General features: G+C 27.9%; 1 protein-coding gene across 3 annotated transcripts; it reads left to right on the forward strand.

Moving 5' to 3' along the window:
* The first annotated feature begins 8,171 nt into the window (after positions 1 to 8,171).
* On the forward strand, positions 8,172 to 24,904 carry LOC114127591 (neprilysin-2-like). Of its 3 annotated transcripts, none has more exons than XM_050208172.1 (11): positions 8,172 to 8,315; positions 10,563 to 10,696; positions 15,481 to 15,609; positions 15,762 to 16,007; positions 16,558 to 16,691; positions 17,975 to 18,348; positions 19,321 to 19,623; positions 19,721 to 19,829; positions 19,954 to 20,122; positions 21,928 to 22,178; positions 24,393 to 24,904. In XM_050208172.1, the coding sequence occupies exons 2-11, from the start codon at positions 10,627 to 10,629 to the stop codon at positions 24,732 to 24,734; spliced, it is 2,127 nt and encodes a 708-aa protein (XP_050064129.1). In that variant the 5' UTR covers positions 8,172 to 8,315; positions 10,563 to 10,626; the 3' UTR covers positions 24,735 to 24,904. The 3 variants fall into 3 exon arrangements, with proteins under 3 accessions (XP_050064129.1, XP_050064128.1, XP_027847675.2); XM_050208171.1 differs by having other exon boundaries at positions 16,558 to 16,769; positions 24,393 to 24,892; XM_027991874.2 differs by having other exon boundaries at positions 16,558 to 16,769; positions 19,721 to 19,817; positions 24,393 to 24,890.
* The last annotated feature ends 1,245 nt before the right edge of the window (positions 24,905 to 26,149 follow it).

The following is a 26,149-nucleotide window of genomic DNA, read 5'->3' on the forward strand; positions in this document are numbered from 1 at the left end:
AAAAAATTATATTATATAAAAGCACACACAAAATAATACACCATACTATCTATATTGTATACTATAAATTATAGTTTATGTGCTAAAACCCTTAAAATATGACTATTCAAGATAATTAAAAAAATAAAAACCTTATTTTCATCATTATATGAAAAATATTCAATTTCACTTTTGAATCGTTAATAAATCATTCAATTTTCGTCTCAAGCACTTGAAACTAGTACCATAAGTTCCACAATCTTTTATTTTGTAATCAAACCAATGTGTTAATTCGTATTTGAGCCCCGTTTTCAACTTATTTTTATGAAAATTTTGTTTCTAATGGTAAATAGTAAGTATTAATATGTACCTATTTTTATAAATTGTTTGTAACTATAATTACTCCGTAGTTTATATTTATGATCAATGATATTATTTTATTCTGATAAATGTGTTAATGAACTTACATAAGTTAAAAAGTCGCATGCATTGTTATAATTATTATACAAGAACATAACAAGTATTTTATTCCTGTCGTATATCAAATGCTATTTCGTTAACGGTATAGAAAAATAAAATTTGTTTAAGTGTATATTAAAATTGTATTCAATACGTATGTACTTATAATTACCCCTAAGTATGCAACAGTAAGTTCCTACACAAAAAATGTACTAACACGAAAAAAATGTATCTATAATAAATAATACATCCAAGTACACATATTTTATTTGGCGGTGTGTTTTTTTTATAAAATTTATAATTAGGAACTACGAACTAAAAGAATTTTTCTCTTTTCACAGTACACATGAGAAATTACTTTCATTTTTATAACTTGTAGTGTTGCCTCTGTTAATGAGTACTGATAAATTTTCATCTTTTATAACTGTTTTTGATACCAATTGTTGCGGAAAGTCAAAAATAGTATTTAATATTATCTTTATAAATTAAACAAAAAGTTCATGAATTTGAGTTGAAAGAAAAATATGATTTAAAAAAGGGGTAAGTATAGCGACAAGTTTTTTCTTTTAATTTTTAAATTAAATCTAAAAAAATTGTTTCTATTGTGTTGAGCATCTTAAACATTCTCAATTACTCAATCATGAATATATTTCACAGATATAACAATGTGGCTAACAGTGGTGTGAATACTTTGGTAATCGTTGGTGGTGAAAGTTGGTGCCATATATTTTTTTTAGCTACCAGGACTCTATAAATAAAAGTCGTAATTTACATCGAACCACCCTTTACACGATGTCAAATTGAAATAAAAAAAATCAGTTCCGAGTCTCACGCATATACATAATATAACGATTGAATCTACAATGAAAATTCTAAGTTACTCTCAACTTTCCAAGTATTATATACTTTTATTATTATTGTAATTTATACTTTTTACAATTATTGTTTTATTAAATCTAATAGGTATATTTTAAAAAAGTTATTTACTATTTAATTTGTGTATCATTATAAATATAATCTCTAAATGCTACATTTTTTTTAAAATGTCCTCCTATTATGACAATTAAGGCTTAGAAATAGTAAAATGCGAATTGTTAAATATGCGTTAAAAATGTAGGTATTAAACATAAAAGAGAGATTCAGAAAAAAATAAAATATAGTTCGCACTGCTGTATAGTAGTTTTATTATTTTTGATTAAATAATATAATATTATAATTTTGTTGTACACTAGTGTTGTAGTCAGAAGAGGCCATACAGTTTAGTTGCCCCCTTATCAATAGCTGTAGGAGTAATTCAATACTTTACAGAGCTTTTTCCAAATACAAAGAACATTCTTAAATTATTTGCTACATTGACTGTAACGTCCCCTACTATATAATGTATATTTTTTATTCTATAAAAAGAATAAAATCTACAATACGAGAGGTTGAATGATTTACTATTATGTGAGTAAAGATGATTTTGAGTATGGTAATGTAGGAAAAATTATATTGAATGCATTTTTTAAAAATTGATTTTCTAAAAAAAAAGAATGAACGTTAATTATAGATATTTAGATTGGACTTGTATACACAATACTTAATATTAATATTATATTATAATTTTATAATTCACGTAGTTGCCTATTAATATCACCGACGCCTATATGGCTATATAATCTGATTATGACACGATTTCACTACCGTTATCTATTTTAAATGTGGATTTTGACAAGTCTTTGACCTAGTGCTCGGAAGATGAGAACAGTGAATCACAGACTAATATAATGCTCAGTGCTAACCACTTTTGAACGCAAATCGATTTTGACTACTAAGAATATTATTAGGTATTATTTTATTATTATAATTTTTGCAGGACACCGTCGCGGTCGTTGTACAGAACAAAGCAACAATGCAGAGCAGTAATATTTTAAGAATATTCTAGGATAGGAATGCGTTTTGCGATACACTAAAATCTTAGATTATAAAAATCTTAGATTATATACTATGGATGAAGCCACAGCTGTGGCCGCTATTACCAACGAGTCTCCGAATTAGGTGACCGATGTAAGTACACATACTTGAAGTTACTTGTCGCATATTTATTCAAAAACTTAACTGCATTCTCCCTATACGATTTAAGATAGTAAATCGTGATTCTCCCTGAAAACTCATAAGTGATAACAACGATATATACGCGATGAGTATACGCGCATGTCGAACACCTAATTTGGAGACTCGTCGCTAATATATCGACAACATTTTTTTGAATAAATATAATACGCTGCAGTGGCTCCATCCGTAGTATATGATCTAAGGCTAGCATAAGGTATTGAATAATTCGAGAGTGTGATTTACACCAAAATAATGTTATGTACAATAATACAATTGTTTTAAATAAATTAATCTCTGTAATAAATATTATTTTAATTTATTTTGTTGTACATTTTTATATTTTTTTCATTATCGACTTTAATAAATTAATATTTTTATTATCCTCCTAAGCTGTAAACATCTCATTGTCAATTGGTCGAGTAAATATGAAATTGTAGCAACACAAAATGTGTTTAAATTGGAGATATTCTTTGTAATCTGACCTAACCATCTCATTATATCTTTTTCAATATTTCATAATTTTCTTTGAAACGTGTACTTAGAATCGAATGAATAATCGACTTGATTTCTTGTACAAATTACAATATTTTGTCGCAGTTACCAACGCAAATAAACTTATAATAATAATTATTTACATTAATTATATTCTTATGTGGCAGTACGCGTACAGTACGCATAATATACTAATAGAAAGCCAAATGCCAAAGTACTCCGGTGACCGGTAGTCTACCAATGTGGAGAAAAAATGGTAATTTTCAAAATCGTTCTACTTATAATTTTGTACAGTTTGATTCGATAAATTATAAATAATGAGCTATGTAGCAATATCAAATGCATCGCTATTCAACAATAATTGAACGGTTTGAACGTAATGTCTACGATTCCATACACGAATCTTGATAAACTTTTATCTATACGATTTCGAGAACAGCCGGTGTTCAGAATTTAAAAAAAAAAAACTTAACCGGAAAAAATAAACTTTTTCAGATACATTGACGGCCGCTATACCTACACTATACTAGTGCGCATTACACGATTAGTTTACTACGTACAATGATGTACATCGAACACTGTTTTTGGTGTGTTGTTTATTGTTACTAGAACGATTTACGCGTACTCGTCGGCATGGGACCCTGGTGATTACGACCCACGAATGGTCATAAATCGGCCAAATTGGGGTTATTTTGAGTTTCCCTTATTATTATTTTTTTTTAGGGGGGCAATGGTAATGTAGAAACTAGAAATTCCGTAACCCGTAGGTCATAAACGAAGATATAATATGATAAATACATATTATGTGACGTCACACCCGCACGTGTTGTCTTCGTCTTACTCACATATAACATATTACGTGACGTCACACCCGCGCGTGTTGTCTTCGACTTACACAAATATAACAGCAAATGTTCGTTCAGCGTAATCGATTTTATATTGTTAGCTTTAATATCAAGTAAAGTCGATTTACCTAATATCAAATTTAAAGGTAATAATATTATCTATGGCATTTTATAGGGTTTTATAGAATACTTTAATTTTTAAGTGAGTTAAGAGTATTTTAAAGTTTCAATATTTTACAAATCGATAACTCACTTAAAAATTAAAACCAACAGCCTATTTGCATTTTCTATATTTTATCGAACTCTGTACACCAACTTACTGTCATTAATTATATTTTGTAATTGAGCATTAAGTCCGTGATTTTAATTAAATAAATATATAATTAATATAGTAGCAATGTCGTAAGGGGGCACTCGGGGTACGAGTACAGGACCTCGACTGTCGGAGGCTCCGAAAAATATAATTTGCATCTTAACGTTGTAGCATTTTGCCGTAACATATCTTAACTGAATATTTGACAGTCAAGCTTAAATAATAACTTATAATTTTAAAATATCTAATATTAATTTTATGAAAATTTAAACACTATAAAATCACGCGATTAATTCTGATAAATTTGATTAACAACGAGTAATCGACGTACAAGGTTATTTATTACTATATTTCGGTGATAAAATTATAACGTTAATAGATTTTTAACGAAAAGATAGGTATAAAAATATCATTTAAAAACCGAAGTATATTTTATACGTAATTTTGAAAAGTAATGTGAAATAATAATCGTACGTCCGTCAATAACAGTTTGTCTGTTTTATTTCGATCATAGGTAATCATATTATTATTTGCGTGTACACATTTACATTGTACACGCGTAAATTTTTTTTTTGTTTTTAAAAGGCCCCTAAACTCTGTGTATCCCTGCATATCCAAAAACGGCTCCGTATAGTTCTATTGGTTTTTATTTGCCCGCCAGTCGTCGGAATATTATGTATGGAATACGGCAACGGAGAATCTCGTCGCGGTAGTATGGGATCCTGGTTGTTTCGGACGGAAAATGCAGCTAACTGGGTGAAACACAACTGCTAACAATGAGTTCTAATAAAAATCGGTGAAACTCTTAATAGCCGAAAAACGAACGATTGCTATAATTTTTGATAATTGCTACGTTGCAAAATTTAGATATTATATTGTATATATTTTTATTATTTATTTAGTGGCTCCAAATTCAAAACTACGTCCTCTATACTACTATTGTTTATCTATATTTTTGCCTATTAATTATATGTTTGACCTATATATAGTATAATAGTAGTAATTACGGTTTATAATACAATTATTAAATATAGCGGTAATAATGATAAGAGTGTTAAATTGTATAGTTACAATAACTGGAAAATGAAAATGTGTAAAAATTATTGTATTTGGACTCTTCGAAAACAAATAAAAAGCATTTATCTACATTTTACAATTAAAAATTGAGACCTATATGTGATTATTTAATAATAAAAGATGGCATTTGGCAATTTGTACACTCGTTTTACCCATTCAATAGCATATTATAAAATGCCACCCGGTACTTTTATAGTTGATAGTAAATGAGTATTAGTGTGAGTGTAAGTAATGTTGTGAGTGATGCAGAACTGTCTGAGCACGCGCACTCTCATGTCAACGATACCGCCCAATGCAGTAACTAAAGGTTGGTGAAATGAACGGTTGCCAAGGACGCAGCAAAGAAAAGGAGAGCATTTAAGTTAAATCAAATTGTTTTTTTACATACAATTTATTTTTCTCGTAAATTGTTAACATTTTTATTAAAATCAAGTGTAAATGTATATTGTACAAATGTCAAATACTACATACGGGATTGCGATTTATACTAATAGTATAAAAAAAATTATCGAAATCGTATTTCTCTAAAATATTGACTTCTATATCAAGCAAATAAATTGGTTTATAGACAAGAACTGCTATTTTATAAAAAAAAAAAACACGTATGAAGTGTATTTTAAAGGCACACTCAGGTACACTATTACGCAGTGTAATAATAATTATGCTTTACTGCTTGAGTAATAGCATTGATTATACATAGTATAGATTGCTCACTGGTCGCGATTATGCGTTGCGCTAAATTTTAGTTCATTTATTGACAATAGATAGCGTTAATAGTCATAATTAAAGTAATAATTCGACCAACGATAGCAGTTTTGTTATTGCGGTTCAATAGTTCAATACCTATATTAGTATGTATTTGCCATTTGGTATTGGTAGCGGTAAAATACTAAAATGTAACCGGACAGAAATTACCGATGTCACAGCGTTATCATCAAGACAATATTGAATATTATAATGTATCTGTATAATAATATTAACTATAAAGAATAAGAAGGGACATGTACATTGTAATAGTAGCAAACAAAATACAATAATATTTTAAACACCGATTATTTTTTATTTTTTTATTTTTTATAAATATTTTATTCACGTTTATCTATTAAATGTCATTCGACTATTAGATTTGTGAATGACGATAAGGGATTCAAATTCAACGTTGCCAAATTGAACCAAATACACGTTGTCATTTAATAATATTATTTATTTTACATTTTTACATTTACACGTGTATGATAATTAACATTGAATAATAATTGTACACATATACCTTATGTATATATCTATATCTCAATTTATGTTATAGAATGAAGATCCTTTTTTGTATTTATTTCAAAAAGTACTCAACGAATTTTTATATGTTTTCACTCATTGATAAGTCTATTCTCGGGCAAGGTTTTAAATTTTAATGTATAGTACGCCTTAGAAAAAATATTTAGATTGCCGAAAATAATATTTAGCAGTTTAATGGTAATTGCATCATTAAAAACGGTGGCGAAATTTTTTAAATCCTCAGAGTAGTCCAATTGTCCGAGTTGGGTTTCTAAGGAAGAAAAATTGTAAAATTTGATGAAAAAATTAAATGCTTTTTAACCGTGTGATCAAAGTAGAGCCTCGGGCACAATACCCGCACATTGTGTTGTCTCCGTCTTACAAACGCCCAACATGGCAAGTTTTAAATTCACAACAACGGTCAAAACTATAGTAAATAATATATTGGTTTATTTTTTATATTTTAATTTTAAAACGTGTTATGCGTCTGCGTTTTTAAAACGTCAGCGATAAATCGTTCAAAATTAAACGTACAGTTATGTATGGGTGTATTCACATTGCCACACATAAATGGATAAATGAGACGTGCGTTCGGCAAGGACGCTCCCATGGGGGGCCAAAAGGGCCATTGCACTTACTGGGAATATTTTTTAAAACTATTGTTAATTTAATGCCACGCATATTAATTATAACATAATTTTATTGAGATTCATTTATGAAGTTTAGTAAAAATTATTATTTTAGATAATCTAGATAAAATAATCTTTAGTGTAATCATTAATTTACAATGTTTACCGCAGGTCGCTTAAAATAATAATACCTATTTCCCGAGTCTATCAATGGTAATAGGTACATAATCTCTAAATATTGTTCAATTTCAAAGTTTTATGGTACCTAAATCATAGAGTAATATTACTCTATGACCTAACTAGTAACTGTATTTATTAGTAATTTGTTTTAAAGTGCATTAACAATAATTGTAATTTTATCATAAAGATGTATATTAAAAATGATGTTGGCTGGACTGTAAAAAGCATTCTATGTTGTAATCATATATTATATAATATTATAAAGTAGTTACTAGATATGTAGGAGAGTAGTCTGTAACAGTTAGTTAGTTAGTATTAGATGAGTAGCTTTTGAGTAATAAAGGGAACTCATTATGGAAAAGTTGTTGTGTTTTTCCTGTATTATATACAGTAGTTGTATTAACTGTGTTTTAATAGTTTTTTTTATTTAACATGTAGAATAGATTTTAAACTAGCACTAACTAACACAGTAAATTTAATTGATTTGATTTGTATAGCAAATTTATATATCTAATTTATTACCAAGCTTTTTGTTTTTCTTATAAAATATTAAATGGTTCCATTAGTTATGCGCATGGAGGTGTGATTGAATATTTTATTTTAATGGAAATTTTAAATTTTAAAACTTGGAGAAAATTTAAATATCAAACCCGTTATTATCCATTGTGAGTATATTTAAAACTAAGATTGTGATTGATTACTGATTACATATTGTACAGACCTACGTGCACATTTTTTAAATAAAAATCAAAATAAATTGATGGCTTATATTGTTTTCTATAAATAGATAACGACAGTTATAAATAAACTTTTTTCTTAGTTACAATTATTTATTCGATAATATTTTATTTTTTTTAATTTTAATAAATTATTTATATTGACTGTTGTTTATACTATTCGTGTGTAATTTTGATTTAAAAAAACCTCTACAAGACTGACTATTATGATTGGCCTAAATCGTTCGGCCAATTTCATGTACGTAAATAATTTTGTTTAGTTAGTGAATTAGTGAACTACTTTTTTATCGGTCAATAGTTTCAGGTATGGCTTATTTCAAAGTTAAATTTATCTCTATATTTAAATACCTGTATTGCGTTTCAGTTAAACTTAAATGGCTGTATTCAAAGTTGGATTATCGTGTAATTTGAGAAAAATAAACCTATCGACGATTTTTTTTTTTATTTAATTAAATTCGGTTGTTAAGGATTGAAATTAAATACAATTGAAAAAATTTATAATTCTATTAATGCATATATGATTTAGGTATTTTCCTCTTCTTTGTTACTAAATTAAAAATAAATTTTCAGATAAATAAAATTAAAAGCAAAACAACTTCAAAATTTGGCTTTTTTAAACGTAGTTGCTTAGAATTTTATAATCTGCTTGTATTAAATATATATATATATTTCTCTTTAGTTCAATCCTTCAATCCCAATTAGAGTACGCTGGTCCCAATTGTTCCATAACTCTTTCCCAAAACTTGGAATCTAACCAAAACTCTTTCTTATGATTCCTTTCATTCAAATGTAAAATACAAAAACAACCTCACACTGGTTATGAATCATTATAATGGACTTCTAATAATTCTATCAATTTGTATTATGACTTTTTTTAAAAACTGTAGAAAATTCTAAATTTAATTTTCTTATTCAAACTACTCAATAATAAATTATAGTCTTTATTAGAGAAAATTATTTTCAAAACCAACCTAAAAAATACCAAGAAGGCAGGAACAATAAGTTATTTTTATTAAAAAAATATACATTTATGATTTAATTTAATCCTATAATGTTATCAACATATAAACTATGTATAAGTATTATATTCATTGTAATAATAATTATTACTATTCATATTATTACTATTTGTATTTTATACAAAATTATTCTTATACTGTACGTCTGTACCTACATATCTACACATATTTATAATTCATTTTGTGCCTACAATAATTGTTATATTTATACATAATTTTTTTGATGATGGAATTTTTCTCCGTAAATAAATAAATATGGAGGACTTAGTTCACAACTTACTAAGTTCACCGTTATTGCCTAAATGAGTTGCAAAATCTAAAAACAAACTTACAATTTGTAAGTTACAAATTAAAAGCTATTTTTAGAAAACTCAGTTTTATCAAAAGTTGATGAAAATTGTTTTTGTCTATAAAATAATTTGACAGTTAAATTCAAAGTCTCTCATAAGTAATTCATACTTAAATTAAAAAATCAAAAAATATATGAGTAAAATATTTTTATAGCCAATTGAAGTTTAAATTTTTACAACATTAGATATTTCAACGAAAAATGACGTTTTTAGTCATTTTGAGATAATTCAAAAATATTATTTTTTGGGACCATAAATAGGATACGTAATACATATATTTTACGTATTACATAGGTATATTTTATAATTTGTATACACATTACAATTACATTTCAAAATCTAATGTTTTCAACAAAACTTAGTGCAACCTACCGAATAACAATTAATACAAAGGATAGGTACACATAATTGTATTTTTATATATATATTATTATTATTGTATTGTTGACTGTTGTTATTTTATTATTATGCTAAATGCCAATAAATCATACAGTCGATGATTTATTTTTGTCACATATTATATAGGAAACCAGAACATTGAAAGTCGACAATTATTAATATAATATAACATAGCACTATACCTATTAGGTAATATATTAAATGATATACTATAATAAGATAATACGAGTATTTGTACCTATGATAAAATATTAACATGTTTCCCATGGTTTTTTGTTTTTCAAATTTAAACGTTTATTGTCGAATTAAAATTAAACTAGTAATTACTAATAAATAGAATATTTTATTATGTATGTGTATGCGCATGATAAATAATTACCTATCTGATCGTCTTTATATCTACTGACTCATAATAGTGGATAATTGGTCACATTCGTGGGAGGGCTTGTTTGAAAAAAACATGTTTGTTTTATCCATGTATTTTATTACATATTTATAGAAACTTCAACCGTCTGGTATAGCTTGATTAAGTTTTGAGGGGCTTTAGCCCTCCTCCCAATATCCACCTATGTACTGACTAATAAATTGCAAGAGTATACACATCTATTATCGAGTTATACATTTTACAGAGACAACATATTACATATTATATTACTCACATTTTCATTTTCATACTTTATTACCTTAGAATATTAATTGGTTTTTGTTCCGTTTTAGTAAACCGAAAGGGTGAAAGAGGAGAACAAATTTGAAACGGAATCTAACCATTGTCGCCGACAGAATGCTATTGGCGTCCTCGTTCCTGACCCTAGCTCTGTTCATGTTGTTATTTAACCACAGATGCAATACACGTAAAACTAAAAAAAGCTTAATGTTAAATTAATTAAACCCTACAAATGCTGTAATGACATAATAAGCGTAATCGGTAACGTCGATAAAATAATTGTAGGACTCGTTGAGCGTAGCCCGTAGGCCAAAGAGGTATATGCAAATGCATGGGTGAATATAGTAATGAAAACAATTAAATTAAGTTAATATGTAAATCTAAGTGGACACAAGATCGTTAAGTATGAAGCTTATAGTTAATAATAATAATATATTTAACTTATCAAGTTTAAAGTTAATATGGAAACAATAATAACTTGACTAAGTTAAAAAAAAAATTATTCTATTTTTTTAATTAACACATGGTTCATATTATAAAAAGTATAATAGGTATGTAGGGAGTATTGTTTATATTTATATTTAATATTATATTTTAGGAAACATAAGGTTGTAACTTTGATTATATTTATATAAAACCGTGGATACGGCGTAATTAATATTAGGTATACATTGAAAATAAACCTATTTGAGTTTTTACGGTACCAAGTACCAACATACGAATTATTGTAACTCATTTTTTTTGGATACACATTAATCATAAATATTATATACTCGTATAATAGAACTTTATTTACTTTCCCATAATTTTATGAGTAGTTATAACTACAGGTAAATTATTTGTGTTGTTTTGCATATTTAATTTTAGTCAAATATTTTTTTCTTTTAATTTATAATATACTGGTGCTAGTTAGTAAAAGTTTGTTTACATTTTTTTAATAAGTTCGAATCTGTTGATTTGTCACAATCATTATTAAACAGTCAACGATAGTATTAGACTTGCCTTAAAATTATAAACAATAATACATTAATACAATAATTTGTTAAAAACCTATATAGGAATGAACGGTGATTATGCCATTATTATTGAGTGAGAAATAAAATTATAGAGAATGTATAATAGAAACACCTTGAAATGGTAAATATTAATCGATTTACAACTCAGATACGAGTATAATTATACTTTCATAATTATTTTTGGGATACAAATTATAATATGCAGACTGATTAACTTACTTATTATACTATTTCTAAGTAAACACTAAACAATAATTTTTAATTAATTTGATATAATACATTATTGGAACCTTCATCTAATCATTGTTTAAAATAGAAATTTCTGAAACTTTTTTTATATTTATAAATAGGTATTAATATAGATATAAATAATATAAATGGTGTATTTGAGTTCTTTCTAAATTTACATAAACGCAGTCGATTGATTATATACTCATATAAAGTACTAGCTGACCCCGTGCACTTCGTTGCCCGTTAAAAATGCCAATTCTATAATATGATTTACTAAGACATTTCCATTGACCATTTTGTACGATTTTACGAATGAACCGTGTAAATTGCAAGCATCGATCTATTATTGTTCAGGCTCTACGTTTATCAGTCAGTGAGTTAGTCAAGTAATAATATTATAGTCGCATTCTGCTTGGCGTTGCCCGTGAGACTCTTATGATTATGCGAGTAGTATATTATAATGTAGGCTATTATTATTATTATTATTACCCCGCGAGATATATACGTAAGTTTATAATATCTAACCCTTAAGTTTCAAAGTTATATAAATTTTATTTTACTATAGTGGATAAAATACAATAATGTTCCATCTCGTGGTTTTAATATTGTTGTGTTAGTCTATGTGGCTGTGATTTTGAGATTTACTGTGGACATTGACTTATTTCGCTAATTCTTATTTTTGTTGTTATGGTTTTGACAAAATATAACAGTAGGTCTACAACTATTATATTCAATCATAGTTTATTTTCTTTCTATAAAGTGACGTCATTACATTACATATCATTACATTTACATGCGCATCTTCTCCTGCGACCAATAGGAGCGAATTATCAGTGAAATATGTTACAAAAATGGGGAAAATAAATAATAATTATAAAAATTGTTACTATGGTTACCGAAAATAAAATAATAATAATAGGTAATAGTCTACGTAACAGGCCATTATTTATAATAATTGATAACTCCTTTGTTTTTTAAGTTAGAGAATCGATCAAATGCCATAAACCTTCTCCGCAATGAGCTCTTCAATTAAAAAAAAAAAAATCATAACGATCGGTTCAATAATTTCCGAGAACATATCACTCAAAGATTTTCATTTTCACATTTATTTATATATATAAATAGTATATATAATTAACATTTTTAAATTAATAATAATTTTCATATACCTAGTAAGTTGTTATTAAATATACGTATTGTTTTTCTTAACTTCTCTCGATAAATACACTTAAGTTTCAATTTTACAAAAATATAATTAGTACTTATTTAATCATATTTCTATAGTTCTGCTTATTAATTTCTTACCTCACCTTGTATATGGCCCTGGCTGTAGTATTATAATTGAAGTGGTCTCTATAACTTTGTAATAAAGACATATTGACGAGAATATAAAGATGTACAGCGAAATATTAATTTTACAATAAAATAAAACTTTAAAAAAATACCTAAATCTAGGAAACGATAGATGAAGAGTTACTCCAAAAGGATTGACAAGAAATTTATGAATTTTTTTTTTTTTGATTTCCACGGTGAATAATATTATAATATTATGATTTACCTAATTTTCAAAATGGTTACAAATTACGTACCTACTTGTATAATAAATAATAATATAGTTTATTGATTATATCCGCGAAATACCTGAAAGATTTTTGTCTTTGTCTTGTACAAGTAAGTGTATTATGATAGTTTTACAATATATTTTTTTTCAAGATATAATACCTATTACGATGATTTGTATACATTACGTACACAATCTAATTATTTCATATACCTATGTCCTTTATATATATTATTTTTTTTCAATTAATTTTACACTGCGATTTAATTTAATTATTGTTTTGTAATTTGTATGTATAAACCGTAACCTTACGGCTTACTGATTGATCTATCAACGCATAGCTCAAAACTTTGAACTCATCGGGCTAAAATTTGACATACATATAGGCATATAGCTATTTTAACGTAGGCAACCGCTAAGAAAGGGTTTTTGAAAATTTAACTCCCAAGGGGGTTAAAAGGGGTAAAAGGATATTATTAATAAATCTTATAATTTGTGTTCGAACTCCGTCGAAACGGCTAGACCGATTTTTATGTTTTTTTTTTGTATATTTGGTAGGTATGAGAAAAGGTCGTAAAGTATTTTTCACTACACCACCTCCATCCCTGGTAGGTGCTAAAACAAAGATTTTGAGATTTACGATGGAAATTTTAGTTTATAAATGGTTGATATTGAATATTGATTGCAAGTTAATAATAATTAGTTGTAATAATAAAATTGTGGATGTGTTTATATATAAGTCAGGTTGTTATGACAACTAGGTATATAAAAAAAATACGAGATGGTACATTATTGTATCTAATCCATCATAGGTTGAATAAAATAAAAAAAAATTGATATAACTTTGAAACTTAAGGATTAGAAATTATAAAATTACGTAGGTACACATCTCGCGGGGTTCGCAATCCACCACAGGTGATATGTCTACCTGATAATATAATATACTGCTTACATAATCATAAGCGTCTCACGGGTAACGTCAAGCTGAATGACTATAATATAATCTGACTAACTCACTGACTGATAAACGTAGAGCCTAAACAATGATAGATTGAGGCTTGTCATTTACACAGTAAATTCATACCACAAATTTAGTGGTAAAAAAAAAAAGCATTTTAAAGTGGTGTTTGCGCAAGTTTTTTGAAATTCAAAATGGTGAATGAAAATGTTTAAATTTTAAACACCATTAAACCGAATATTAAAAAACAAATTAAACAAGTTTAAATCATATTATATAGTTGGCATTTTTAACGGGCAACAAAGTGCTCAGGGTCAGCTAGTATTCTATAAATATAATCAGTGTATACCTAAATTATTTAAAATGTTATAATTAATGTTAAATCAACTATCCAGTTTTATTATACTATAATTACGTTACATATTCTTCAATATTCATTATTTATACTTTAATGATTATGTTATACTACATACAAATATTATCCATTATAGGTGTATAGGTTGTAGTTTATGATAGAGCACGGATTTTTATGCAATCACACATTATTTTCCTCTTCATATTTTTGGATTTTGGTCAGTAATCTTTAAGAATAAAAAAAATTTGAAACTAATGGTAATTTTTGCATATTTCTACGTATTTTTACAAAATTCAAAATGTATTGCATATTGAATTAAAAATTTTAAAATTTAGAGTATTATTTATGAGTATATTGTTCAGTAGAAAAATCAAAAATACATTTTGTGAGGACTAAATAGTAGTATAAATATGATAAATAAATAATATTTATCAAGACCATAAAATATTAACATAACCAAATAACCAGTTGATTTCGAACAATCGTTCCTAGTCTTTAAAAAGACGTTAGATAAATGTCATCACAGCCACATGAAAATAAAAACTGGAAATGCAAATGATTATTCATTTTAATAATAAATATAATTTTAAAAATAAATTAATGCATTCAAAAATTATCTAAAATAATATTTTTTCATTAAGAATGTACTTAATTATGCAAATAAAAATTATACATTTTTTTTTTTACCATAATTACTTTAAAGACATTTTTTTTGCATATTTTCACGATTTTGACTGCATATTATTTGACATTTTGATACTTTTTAGTGCATTTCGAATTCGTGTTAGAGTTATGATAATTAAATTCGATTATACGATTTTAATATTTAACCAATTCTGTATGTCCATAGAAAGCCTTCCATCATTATCAGCTAAAAATAATGGTTTTATTGTCAAATTACGAGGTAGACGGCTGTTCCAGAGTAAGGAATACGAAGAAGAGAATGCATACTGCTTTACACCCGGTTGTGTGAAAGCTGGTAAGCATAATTTATTTGATAGGTATATACGACTCGATTAAATACTGATTCACAATAAATTTAATTTAATTTAATAGATAAATTCATTATTTCTATATAGTATATATTTTATATGAATAATATAATACTAAAACTGTTTCACGTTATCATAGCGGCTTCTGTAATCAACAATATGGATCTATCAGTAGATCCTTGTGATGATTTCTATCAGTTCGCATGTGGTAATTTTATAAAATACACTGTTATCGATGATGACAAACCGTCGCAGACGACATTTAGCATTGCTAGCGATACACTGTTGAACAAGTTGCGAATTATCGTCACCGAACCCATTCAGCCGGATGAACAGAGACCTATCAAAATGGCGAAATTATTATTTAAATCGTGCATGGACAAAGGTATAATGATGGAAGATTTTTAATAGTTAAGGGACGTCATACCCGCATGTGTTGTCTCCGTTCTACACACAATATGACGTGGCAAATTTTTGTTCACCAGTTCCAAACTATGCTGTTAGTTTTGATATTAGAGTGAATTGACCCATTATACGATTTTAAAGTAAGATTATTATCTAGGGCCTTGCGTAGCTTTTTTTTTATATTTTTATTTTTAAGTAAGTTATGATAATTTTAAAATATATCGTTTCAAAAAAAAAGTTATTGAACTTAAAGATAATACGAGTAATATCAATAAAAAGCTACGTGAGACCCCGATAAGTGATAATAATCTTACCTTAAAGTAATAGGTATAATAGACTAATAGGTCAATTCAATAATATCTCTTATATCAAAACTAACAGCATAGTATTGAAACTGGTGAACAAAAATTTGGCATGTTGTACACATTGTGTACGACGTCTTCTGCTTAAAACTATACAGTCTGACAGTCATCTATATCTTCTAATAAGTTGCTATGTATATTATATTGTTATATAATCGCTATGAGCAGAAAAAATCGAAAAAGATGGCTTGAAACCGATAAAGAAAATGCTGAAAAACCTTGGTGGATGGCCGGTGCTGGAAGCGGAGAAATGGAATGATGAGGAGTTCACGTGGAAGGACAGCGTGTACAAGATTAAAGAGGTAGGCTACAGTGTTGACTACTTCATCAGATTCTCCATCAGCACAGATGTAAAAAATTCCATGCTAAGAGCAATTGAAGTGAGCTGATCTACATAATAAAATAATATTATTCAACATCCACAAAAAATATTATTATTATTACATAAGTCATAATAATAATAAAAATATAATTGTAATTAAATATTATATAAATATTATTATTATTATATTATTATAAAATTATACATCATATTTTTCATAATTTATGACAGTTTAACTGGTAAAAGGTCAAAGGGACTAAGGGAAATTTGAGGGCAAAGTAACACACGACATATACAACGGTTAAAGAATTCGATTACATAAGTTCTATAGTATTTCTATGAATTTATTATATGAATTTATTAATTAGATGTTTCATTTATAGTTTTCGGTACAATAGATATTTATTCACAAAAAAGCTATAAAAGTATAGATCAAGCCCTCTTTTTTAGGCATTATAAGTAACAGTAATGAAAACTCTATTTGCTGCAAACGACAAACAGAAGCTTATCACATTCGATAATATTGACATGAAATACAATATTGTTACGAATAAAATATGTCAAATTTAAATGTTTGTTTTTTTTTATTATAATACAATTTTTTTGTTTATTTTGACTCAAAATGTTATAAGGAAATATGTTTAAATTTAAAATGTATAATACCATAATTTGTTTATATTAATCAATACCTAATATTTATTCAAAATAAAAATATTATTATAAAAAGTATTTAAATTAGGGTAGACACAAGCGCTCTTGGTCACAAATGAAAAAAAAATTCAGAGCTAAACGCTAAAAAATAGTAAGTTTTAATATATTTATTATGATAGAAAATTAAAGTAATATTTCAATGTGACTATTTTTTTATTATTATTGTTTTTAAAGTTTTCCTAAAAAAAATCATTCTAAACTTAGGCATATATAAGTACAACTTTTTACATTTCTTAAAAAAGATAACATTAGTACAAAATACGATAACAAATTAACATTATACAATAATTATTCTAAGAATTTTAAAATTAAGCAAAATGTATATTTACAATTGTAATGATAATGAGTTAATTTAAAACGTCGTGAGGACGTAATGTAACTAGTGTCGCCAAAGTTAAGAATTACAATACTATTTAATTATAAACTATAATTAAAATGTTACTTTTTACTGTCATGAAAAGTAGTGAAACTTTCGCTTAGCCCACCTTTTACCAGTCGAATTACTTAATGATATGTTTGACGGATATTATTTGCACCCTATCGACATTTTAGCTGGATCAAGCGTCGTTAGGACTTATGAGCACCGACGAAAAAGTCGTGATTGGGTACTTCAGGTACATGGTGGACATCGCGGTGATCCTCGGCGCTGACCGGCGAAGAGCCATGAAGGAGCTGAAAGAATCGTTGAACTTTGAGATAAAATTGGCGAAGATATTGCTATCAGCAGAAGAGCGCCGGGACGCCACCAAGCTATACAACCCGATGAAAATCACCGATCTACAAGAAAAGTTCCCGAGCATACCATGGAAAGAGTACCTGAACAAATTATTGAATCCGTTGACAATACGCTACGACGACATTATAATTGTAAATTCACCGAAGTATTTGTCGGATCTCGAAGTCCTACTTTGTAATACTCCCAAAAGGTAATTATTTTACAAAGAATTCGTACGACTTCAGGTCGTTTACTCGTTTTATACATTGCTATTATTGTTGAACGGTATAATATCAAGTCATTATGATGACTTAATATAATCTTCAAATTTTTAGGGCAAAAAAACTCGAATAAAAGCGATTAACATTTTAGCGTTAGTTACTTGTTTTGTAACATTGGTTTAAGATGAAGCAGGACACAATAATTTAAAGTTGTTAATCAATTTTTCGATTTAAATGACACAGGTGTCCGTTTCGAAAATAACAAAAAAGTTACAATGGCGCGTAAAAAGTAAAAAGTGAAAATCAAAAAATGAATATTTTCATCTATAAAATTGTAGGATAAATAACTACTAAATATTATAATATTCAAAAACAAATGCAAAGTTTTTTCAGAATATTATCCTTGTTTCATTTTTATATTAACACGTTTACTACCTCGGCATAATTTGAAAAGTTGTTTAAAAAACTACTATATAAAATATGTTTACAATAAATAATATTAATATTGTCAGATTTTAATAGTCGATAACGTCGATACGTATAGAGGTGTTCAAAAATTTAATTTGTTAATATAAACCAGTGGGCAGTGATAATAATTCCGTATTATAAAAATAGTAAGTATACCCAATGTTAACTCTACTATACTTAACATGTTTTATATAGAACCTGGTGTCAACTATTCTAAATATGTCATATGATCGTGAACGTGTTAACAGCAATAGGTATAATAGTACTATAGTAGTATAGTAGCCAATGATTTGTGTTTATCATCTAATCTAAATCGATTGAAAATTATCTAAAAAAAACAAATGATATAATAATAATAATAATAATATATAATTATCGATTATAATTTCTTTAATTACGTATAGAATAAAATTTTAAAATTTTCACAAAATGCTATAAATTTGATAAAAATATTCTTAACAGTACTATTTTTAATATGGTTTTTTTTTTGTCAGGGTCCAAGCGAATTACGTGATTTGGAGATTTACCTCGGACTCCATCAATTTTTTGACTGAAGAATTGAGAAAAAGACAGTTGGAATTCTTCACCGAGCTAACCGGTAGGACTGAAAGAGAACCCAGATGGAAGGAATGCGTTTCTATAAGTTCTGAAAAATTTTCATTGGTTGTTGGGTCGTTGTACGTTAAACGGTTTTTCGACGAAAACGCTAAAAAGAATGCTATAGAAATGGTGAACGGTATTAAGGAGGAAATGTACAAAATATTATCATCAAATGATTGGATGGATGATGAAACAAGGTAAAGTTCGAGGTTCGGTTCATACATTCATTATCCAACGATATTGACGGTAAAAATAATTATGAAAATCTTATTATTTTTGTTTTATTTTTTACAGGAGAAACGCGATAGACAAAGCAAATTCGATGACTAGTCACATTGCATATCCAGATGAATTATTGGACGACTGCAAGTTAAATTCATTCTATGAAAATGTAATTAATTATGTAAGACCTAACTAAAGCGAATAGGAGATAATTACGATACACGATTAAAACCTTTTAAAAATTGCTTTTGTTATGAATTATAATAGTATTCGGTTAATAATTATGTATTGCGATTTTTACTTAGCTTGAAATCAACGAAAAAGACTATTATACGTCAGTATTAAATTTGTCTAAATTTTTCACTGACTACAGCTATTCGAAATTAAGACAGCCTGTCAATAAATCGGATTGGATTAGTCACAGTAAAACGGCGATTATTAATGCGTTTTACAGTTATGATGAAAACAGTATCCGTAAGTAATATTGCAATGTTTACTAATATGTACCTACCTAATATTATTCGGTGTCAAATCGTGTTGTTTTTTAATTAGTGAAAATAAAATTCGACTTTTAAATAAAAATCAGGTATACAACAGTGATTAAAATGTTTAAAATACAACAACAATATTTAGTTGTCATCAAACACTTATTTTCTCCGATGCACCGTAACTGCGCATGTATTTTGGCGATTTTATAATATATTTTATTATCGTATACAATTAATAAAGTCGTTGTCAGGTTTTCAGTATATAAAATTAAATGAAGTTAAACATTATTTACGGCATACAGTACTTATATTTGTATTTGTGGGGAGCTATGATGCGTCCATTTTCTCAGCCTAACCATAATATATTTTAGGTGATTTATAAAGAATAAATTAAATAAAACGGGTTTTTTAAAATTGTAAAAGAGACGCTAAGGAGTTTATTTAATTTTTCTCCCACTAAACACAATACTTGACATACATAGAATAGAAAATCCATTGATTATAACATAAAATATTAGCATTTTTTAAAAATACAAAGAATTATAGATATCTATTAGCTACTTGTAATATTCTACAGAAATAAATAATAATCAAAAAATCTCCCGAATATGATAACAGATAATTAATTTATACTATTTATCTTTAATCTTTATAATAGATAATTATAACCAAATGTATCTAGTATCTACATAAAAAACAAATAATTTAAAACTTGCATTTATAAGATAGCATTTTTATTATATCTATATAATAAATAGTAATACCTATATAATATACCTACTGTGAATTCATCTAAAGAGTTATTTAACAATATCGGGGATATAATTTCGATATTTGAGTAAAAGTTGAACGTCGATAAAATGTCATAAAAAATAGATTATTTGTTTGAATTAAATTTATCGTTAAATTTAATTTTCCAATTATGTAGTTGGAAAAACCATTTTAAAATTGTTTAAAAAGAAATTCTACTCAAATATGTATAAAAAAAATTATTTTATAATATAAAAAAAAATGTAAGTTGTATTGTGTATGCGCATACCGAAAGGGTTAAACATTTAAAATTTGTCTGAAAATGTGTACTTTTGTACTCTCTATCATTGCCCGAAAACCTGCACATTTAAATAAAAAGTCATCCAACTGAAATATTTAGTGGTAACTTTTAGCTTGAATAAACTGTAATACATAGAAGCTTATATTCTTACATTCGTATTGGTGTTTACAGAAAATAAACGATGCGATGCTACAAAAGACGAGCAATTGCATTATAAACATTTTTATAATATAAGTATAGGTAGTGGATACATAGAAAAATTAGAATAACATGAAAGTATAATTTAAAAAAATAGTCTATAGTTAAAAGTTTAAAACAGTTAACATACACAGATACCAATCTAACAAAAGATAAATTAAGTATGCACTAAAATAAAACTAAAATAAAATAAAAATAAATAAAATAAAATCTTGCCACAAACAATTAGTTAGATATCTAATTTATCTCATAAAAGCATTTTGTTTAAAAATTAAATAAATTACTTTACATTTAGAAGACTAGAAAATATAAATATTCCTATTTAGGTATAATGCAGTACACTGCCTGCTTGAGTAATTTTAAAAAGGAGTTTTCGTCAAGTTATAATACATAAATTTGAATTACCATAATATATAATATAAAATAAAACTATAATATAACTATAATACTATATACAATATAAGTAAAAAAATAATATTGTAATTATTACAATTATTACAGCGTAAGTGATTACTTTAATAAAAACGAATTTTGATTTTCAGAGTTACCCGCTGGTATCTTACAAGGAGCATTCTTCTCCAGCGATCGTCCTCGGTACATGAATTACGGTGCCATTGGGTTTGTAATCGGTCACGAAATCACTCATGGTTTTGATGACCAGGGCAGAAAGTACGACAAGCATGGTAACCTACTAGACTGGTGGGCGGAGGAGACGAAAAAACACTTTTTGGAGAAAGTGATGTGCATCATCAAGCAGTATGGAAATTACACGTCTCAGGAAGTCGGTCTCAAGGTGTGTGTGTGTTTATTAAAATAAGTTTCATACGACAACGCTTTTACGCAGATGAATTTCGAGGTTGAATTTCCATTCGTTTAAAATGTTGGTAATATTTTTGATTTTGTTATGACTGTTCACCTGAAAACCGTGTTCCGTATACGATTTATGGACATTTTTTTGCAGCTGAATTCAAATCTTTTATCATAAATAATATAACCATCATAATAATAATAATAATAATAATAATAACCTAACCTAATCTAACCTAACGTTGACTGCGGCTCGAGTTGAACCGGGCGACCGTCCAGTGTGGCACATTTTTATACCGTACAGGACGATGAGTCGGCGACGAAAAGGTTCCTTTTAATCTAATAATATCAGTACTTTCTTTTACCAATGTTTTGCGTTTTTACTAAAAACGAAATCATAATAAAAATAGCAAAAAGGGCAGTGACGTAGCTAGACACTTTTTCTTGGGTAGGCCCGATATTATGGTTTAAAGGTTATCAATGAATATTTTTATTAAATAAAAATAATATAAAATATTATACATTTATTAAACGCATATTATATGCATTTATTTTAAATTTTAATACTAATAGTTCTTATCTACGGCAGTCATATAGACTACACATTCAATACGATATAAAATATTTATTTTTGGATAAAAGTGCTACCAGGCTTACTCGCTGGCTACGACACTGCAAATGGGTATACGTATACAGAAGCTATAATAATTGTACAGAAATAAAAGATTAGTAGTAACTATTATTAATATTTAATATTTATTGGTTCAATATTTCCAAGAAAAACGACTTACAACTAAACAAAATATTATTATTATTTCATTGGCTAATGCTAAGAAAGTAATCAGTGAGGCTCCACGTGGAGCCCATTTCGAATGGTATAATATAATAGTTTAATAGTGTAAAATATAATAATGTAATATTATGAATTGGTTATATTCCGAAAATCGACTATTGATAAAAATATCCGGAATTTCAGACAACGATTAATTAAACAATTTCAGCCTCTCATCTGTGCGGAGGCTCAAACACAAATAGCTTGTTATATAATGTTAAATATTGGGCATATTATAATGTTATATAATGTAATGAATATGTTGTCGACGTCAGCACTCGACGTGTTTTTGAGCTCAATAAAGGTAGTACCTATATTTGGCGGCATAATTCCAACGGTCTATCTTAAACCGTCATCTTACTCTTCATATTCGTAGATGATTATTTATTTATTACCAATGTTCAGTCATAATTTCTAATAATTCCGTAAAACGGATAGGTATTATCAGCTCAATAAACGTCATAATATGTCGTTAAAAATTCGAATCGTATAGCATTTAATATTTATTATGAACTTTATACACGACATTTTAAATATAAGAGAATTGCACATTTTATATTACGTCAGTGCAAGCTCCGTGTTTTGAACAATAAAATTTACGGCAGTACCAGGTCCGGATTGAACCGGCCGCGACGAGCTATCGGGAAAATCTTGGTGGTCCTCGTAAAATTTGGGCCGTTATTATTTTTTGAACAAAAATAGTCTAGTCTTTTTGGATATAGTAAAATATAGATACAAATACACGGTTAATAACAATAAATGCGTTAGCTGTATAGTACTGCTGTATAGTGTATTGGTTATTCAATTCTCAAGCATCGTCAATCGATAATACACGTTTTCATCGTAGTATGTGCCAACAGAGACGAATTTAGGAATTTTGCGCCCCAGGTTATCTGAGTGCCATCACTTTTTTTAATCAGCCAAATGACCTAGGTACCGTATTATATCCAAAATTTACCACCCGGGGCCCAAGTCCTCTCTGCCCCCCCCTAAATACGTCACTGTGTACCGAGTAAATAAAAGTCGTGTGCTGCGTGCATGTTTATAAAAATAAATATATACAATTCCAATTGACCGTATAATATTATTCTATAACAGGTTTTAAGGGAGGAGACATTTTCAAAAATCGGCAAATTATTGAATATTAGATTTGTAGTCTTCGTAGCTTATCATATTAATACGATATAATACGATTTTAGCCTACCATAAAATTTAATCAAATCTCCACCTATGCAGAATGCGCCGATAGAAATTTAAAATCTCGGTGGGCCGGAAAGTCTCAACCAGGCGCTGGGCAGTACCTAACGCGAGACCGCTTAAACCGTAATAACCAACTCTATAACGACAACTTAGATTTGTTTTCCGCAGGTGAACGGCATCAACACACAGGGCGAGAACATCGCGGACAACGGTGGCTTGAAACAGGCGTACAACGCGTACAAAGTGTGGAGCGAACGGCACGGCGTCGAACCGCGGCTGCCCGGGCTCCAGGACTACACGCCGGAACAGATGTTCTGGGTGAGCGCCGCCAACGTGTGGTGCTCAAAGCACCGGCCGGAAGCTCTAAAGGCCGACATCATCACCAACTCCCACTCGCCCGACCGTTTCCGGGTCATCGGGCCGTTCTCCAACCTGAAAGACTTCAGCAAAGACTTCCGGTGTCCGCTGGGCTCCAACATGAACCCGGTCAACAAGTGTCAGGTGTGGTGAGACTGCCCGCCCCTAACGTGATATTTTATTATTATTATTAATACTAATATTATTACTATTATTATTATAAGTGGTACCTGTGCAAAATTATAATAGTATTTTAATATACCTATATAACCATGTTACGTGTGAGCGTGTGTGTGTGTGTGTGTGTGTGTGTTATGTGTATGTATTAAAAAATGTCATTCGTGTGTTTATTATATATTATTATCATTCTAGGTACAATATAATATTGTTGTATAAGCTTAAAATATTATTATAATATGTTATTCCTAGGTACTCGTGTGTAGTACTATGTACGATAAAAAATTGGCAAATGTAATAGTCTCGACCATTTGTCACCCACAAACCATTACCGTCCAATTCTGTAAATTCCAGTTCATTACAAACCTCTCAGAGTTTTATCTATGGTATAATTTGTTTATTTAAAATTTATAATTATGTATTATTAATTTTTTTTTCGTTTTTTGAAAGTCTCTAAAACGTACGACATAGCTAAAAGGTATTATTTCTATTTTCTACATTATATATTATTATAGTCTACAAAAATATGTGTAGGTATAATATTATTGAAAAATAAATTTTTATTTTATGTACGTATTTATGGTTTTTTAACGTATAGTGAAAAATTAATTTAACAATAATTATCATGATAAAAAAAAAATTCAAAAAGTGTTTTATTTTTGTAATGATTGAGTACTCGTATCAGATTACGTCTTTTATATTCTACTGAAGTGTTAAAAAAAAAATTGTACATCAATTACCAGAAAAAAATTTAAATATTGAAAAAAAAATCAATGTATAAAATACAGATCAACGCGTCATCTTAACTCTTAAGTCTTATGGTATAGTTGAATCCGCTCTAATTTTATAAGTCAACAGCACATTAGTTTCGCCCGATGCTAATTCAACACGTTTTTAATCGACGTAATATGATGATACAATGATTGGAAAACAATTTACCGTTAGATCGTTGTCGTCTATAGTTTTATAAGTAGGCACTATTCTCTGTGTACGCTCTTTGTTGTCGCCTACCGAACTATATAAGAACTGTTCAAGAGTCAAAAGTCAGACTTGTGCTTCCTGTTCTCGAAATCGTGAAGCTTACAATTTTTATTTTATAATTCAATGACCTATAATAATATTTACAAATTAAATGCAAAATGTAAAATGATATTATTTTTTGCATACCTACCTAATATTTAAGTTATTAAAATAGAAGTGAAACATAGACGACTAATAATTTCAATTTTGCATTGGATTGACGAATATTTAGAAATCGGGCCCTGTTATTTGTCAATATATTTTATTTTTTATCAAGGTTGCCTATGAATTATGATGTTTTAGTATGAAAAAATAGACTGGTAAAAATATTTGTTGCATGGCATATACGTGACTTGAAACTGCACACGCAT

This window comes from Aphis gossypii, unplaced genomic scaffold (assembly GCF_020184175.1).
Source record: "Aphis gossypii isolate Hap1 unplaced genomic scaffold, ASM2018417v2 Contig00007, whole genome shotgun sequence".
Taxonomy (NCBI): Eukaryota; Metazoa; Arthropoda; class Insecta; order Hemiptera; family Aphididae; genus Aphis; species Aphis gossypii.

What these genes read in the sequence shown, in the direction of transcription:
- LOC114127591 (XM_050208171.1), top strand. Translation starts at nt 10,627, where the DNA reads ATGCTATTGGCGTCCTCGTTCCTGACCCTAGCTCTGTTCATGTTGTTA. An exon ending in TAACCACAGATGCAATACAC is followed by an intron (nt 10,697 to 15,480) that starts GTAAAACTAAAA and finishes GTATGTCCATAG; the next exon opens with AAAGCCTTCCATCATTATCA. An exon ending in TAAATCGTGCATGGACAAAG is followed by an intron (nt 16,008 to 16,557) that starts GTATAATGATGG and finishes CGCTATGAGCAG; the next exon opens with AAAAAATCGAAAAAGATGGC.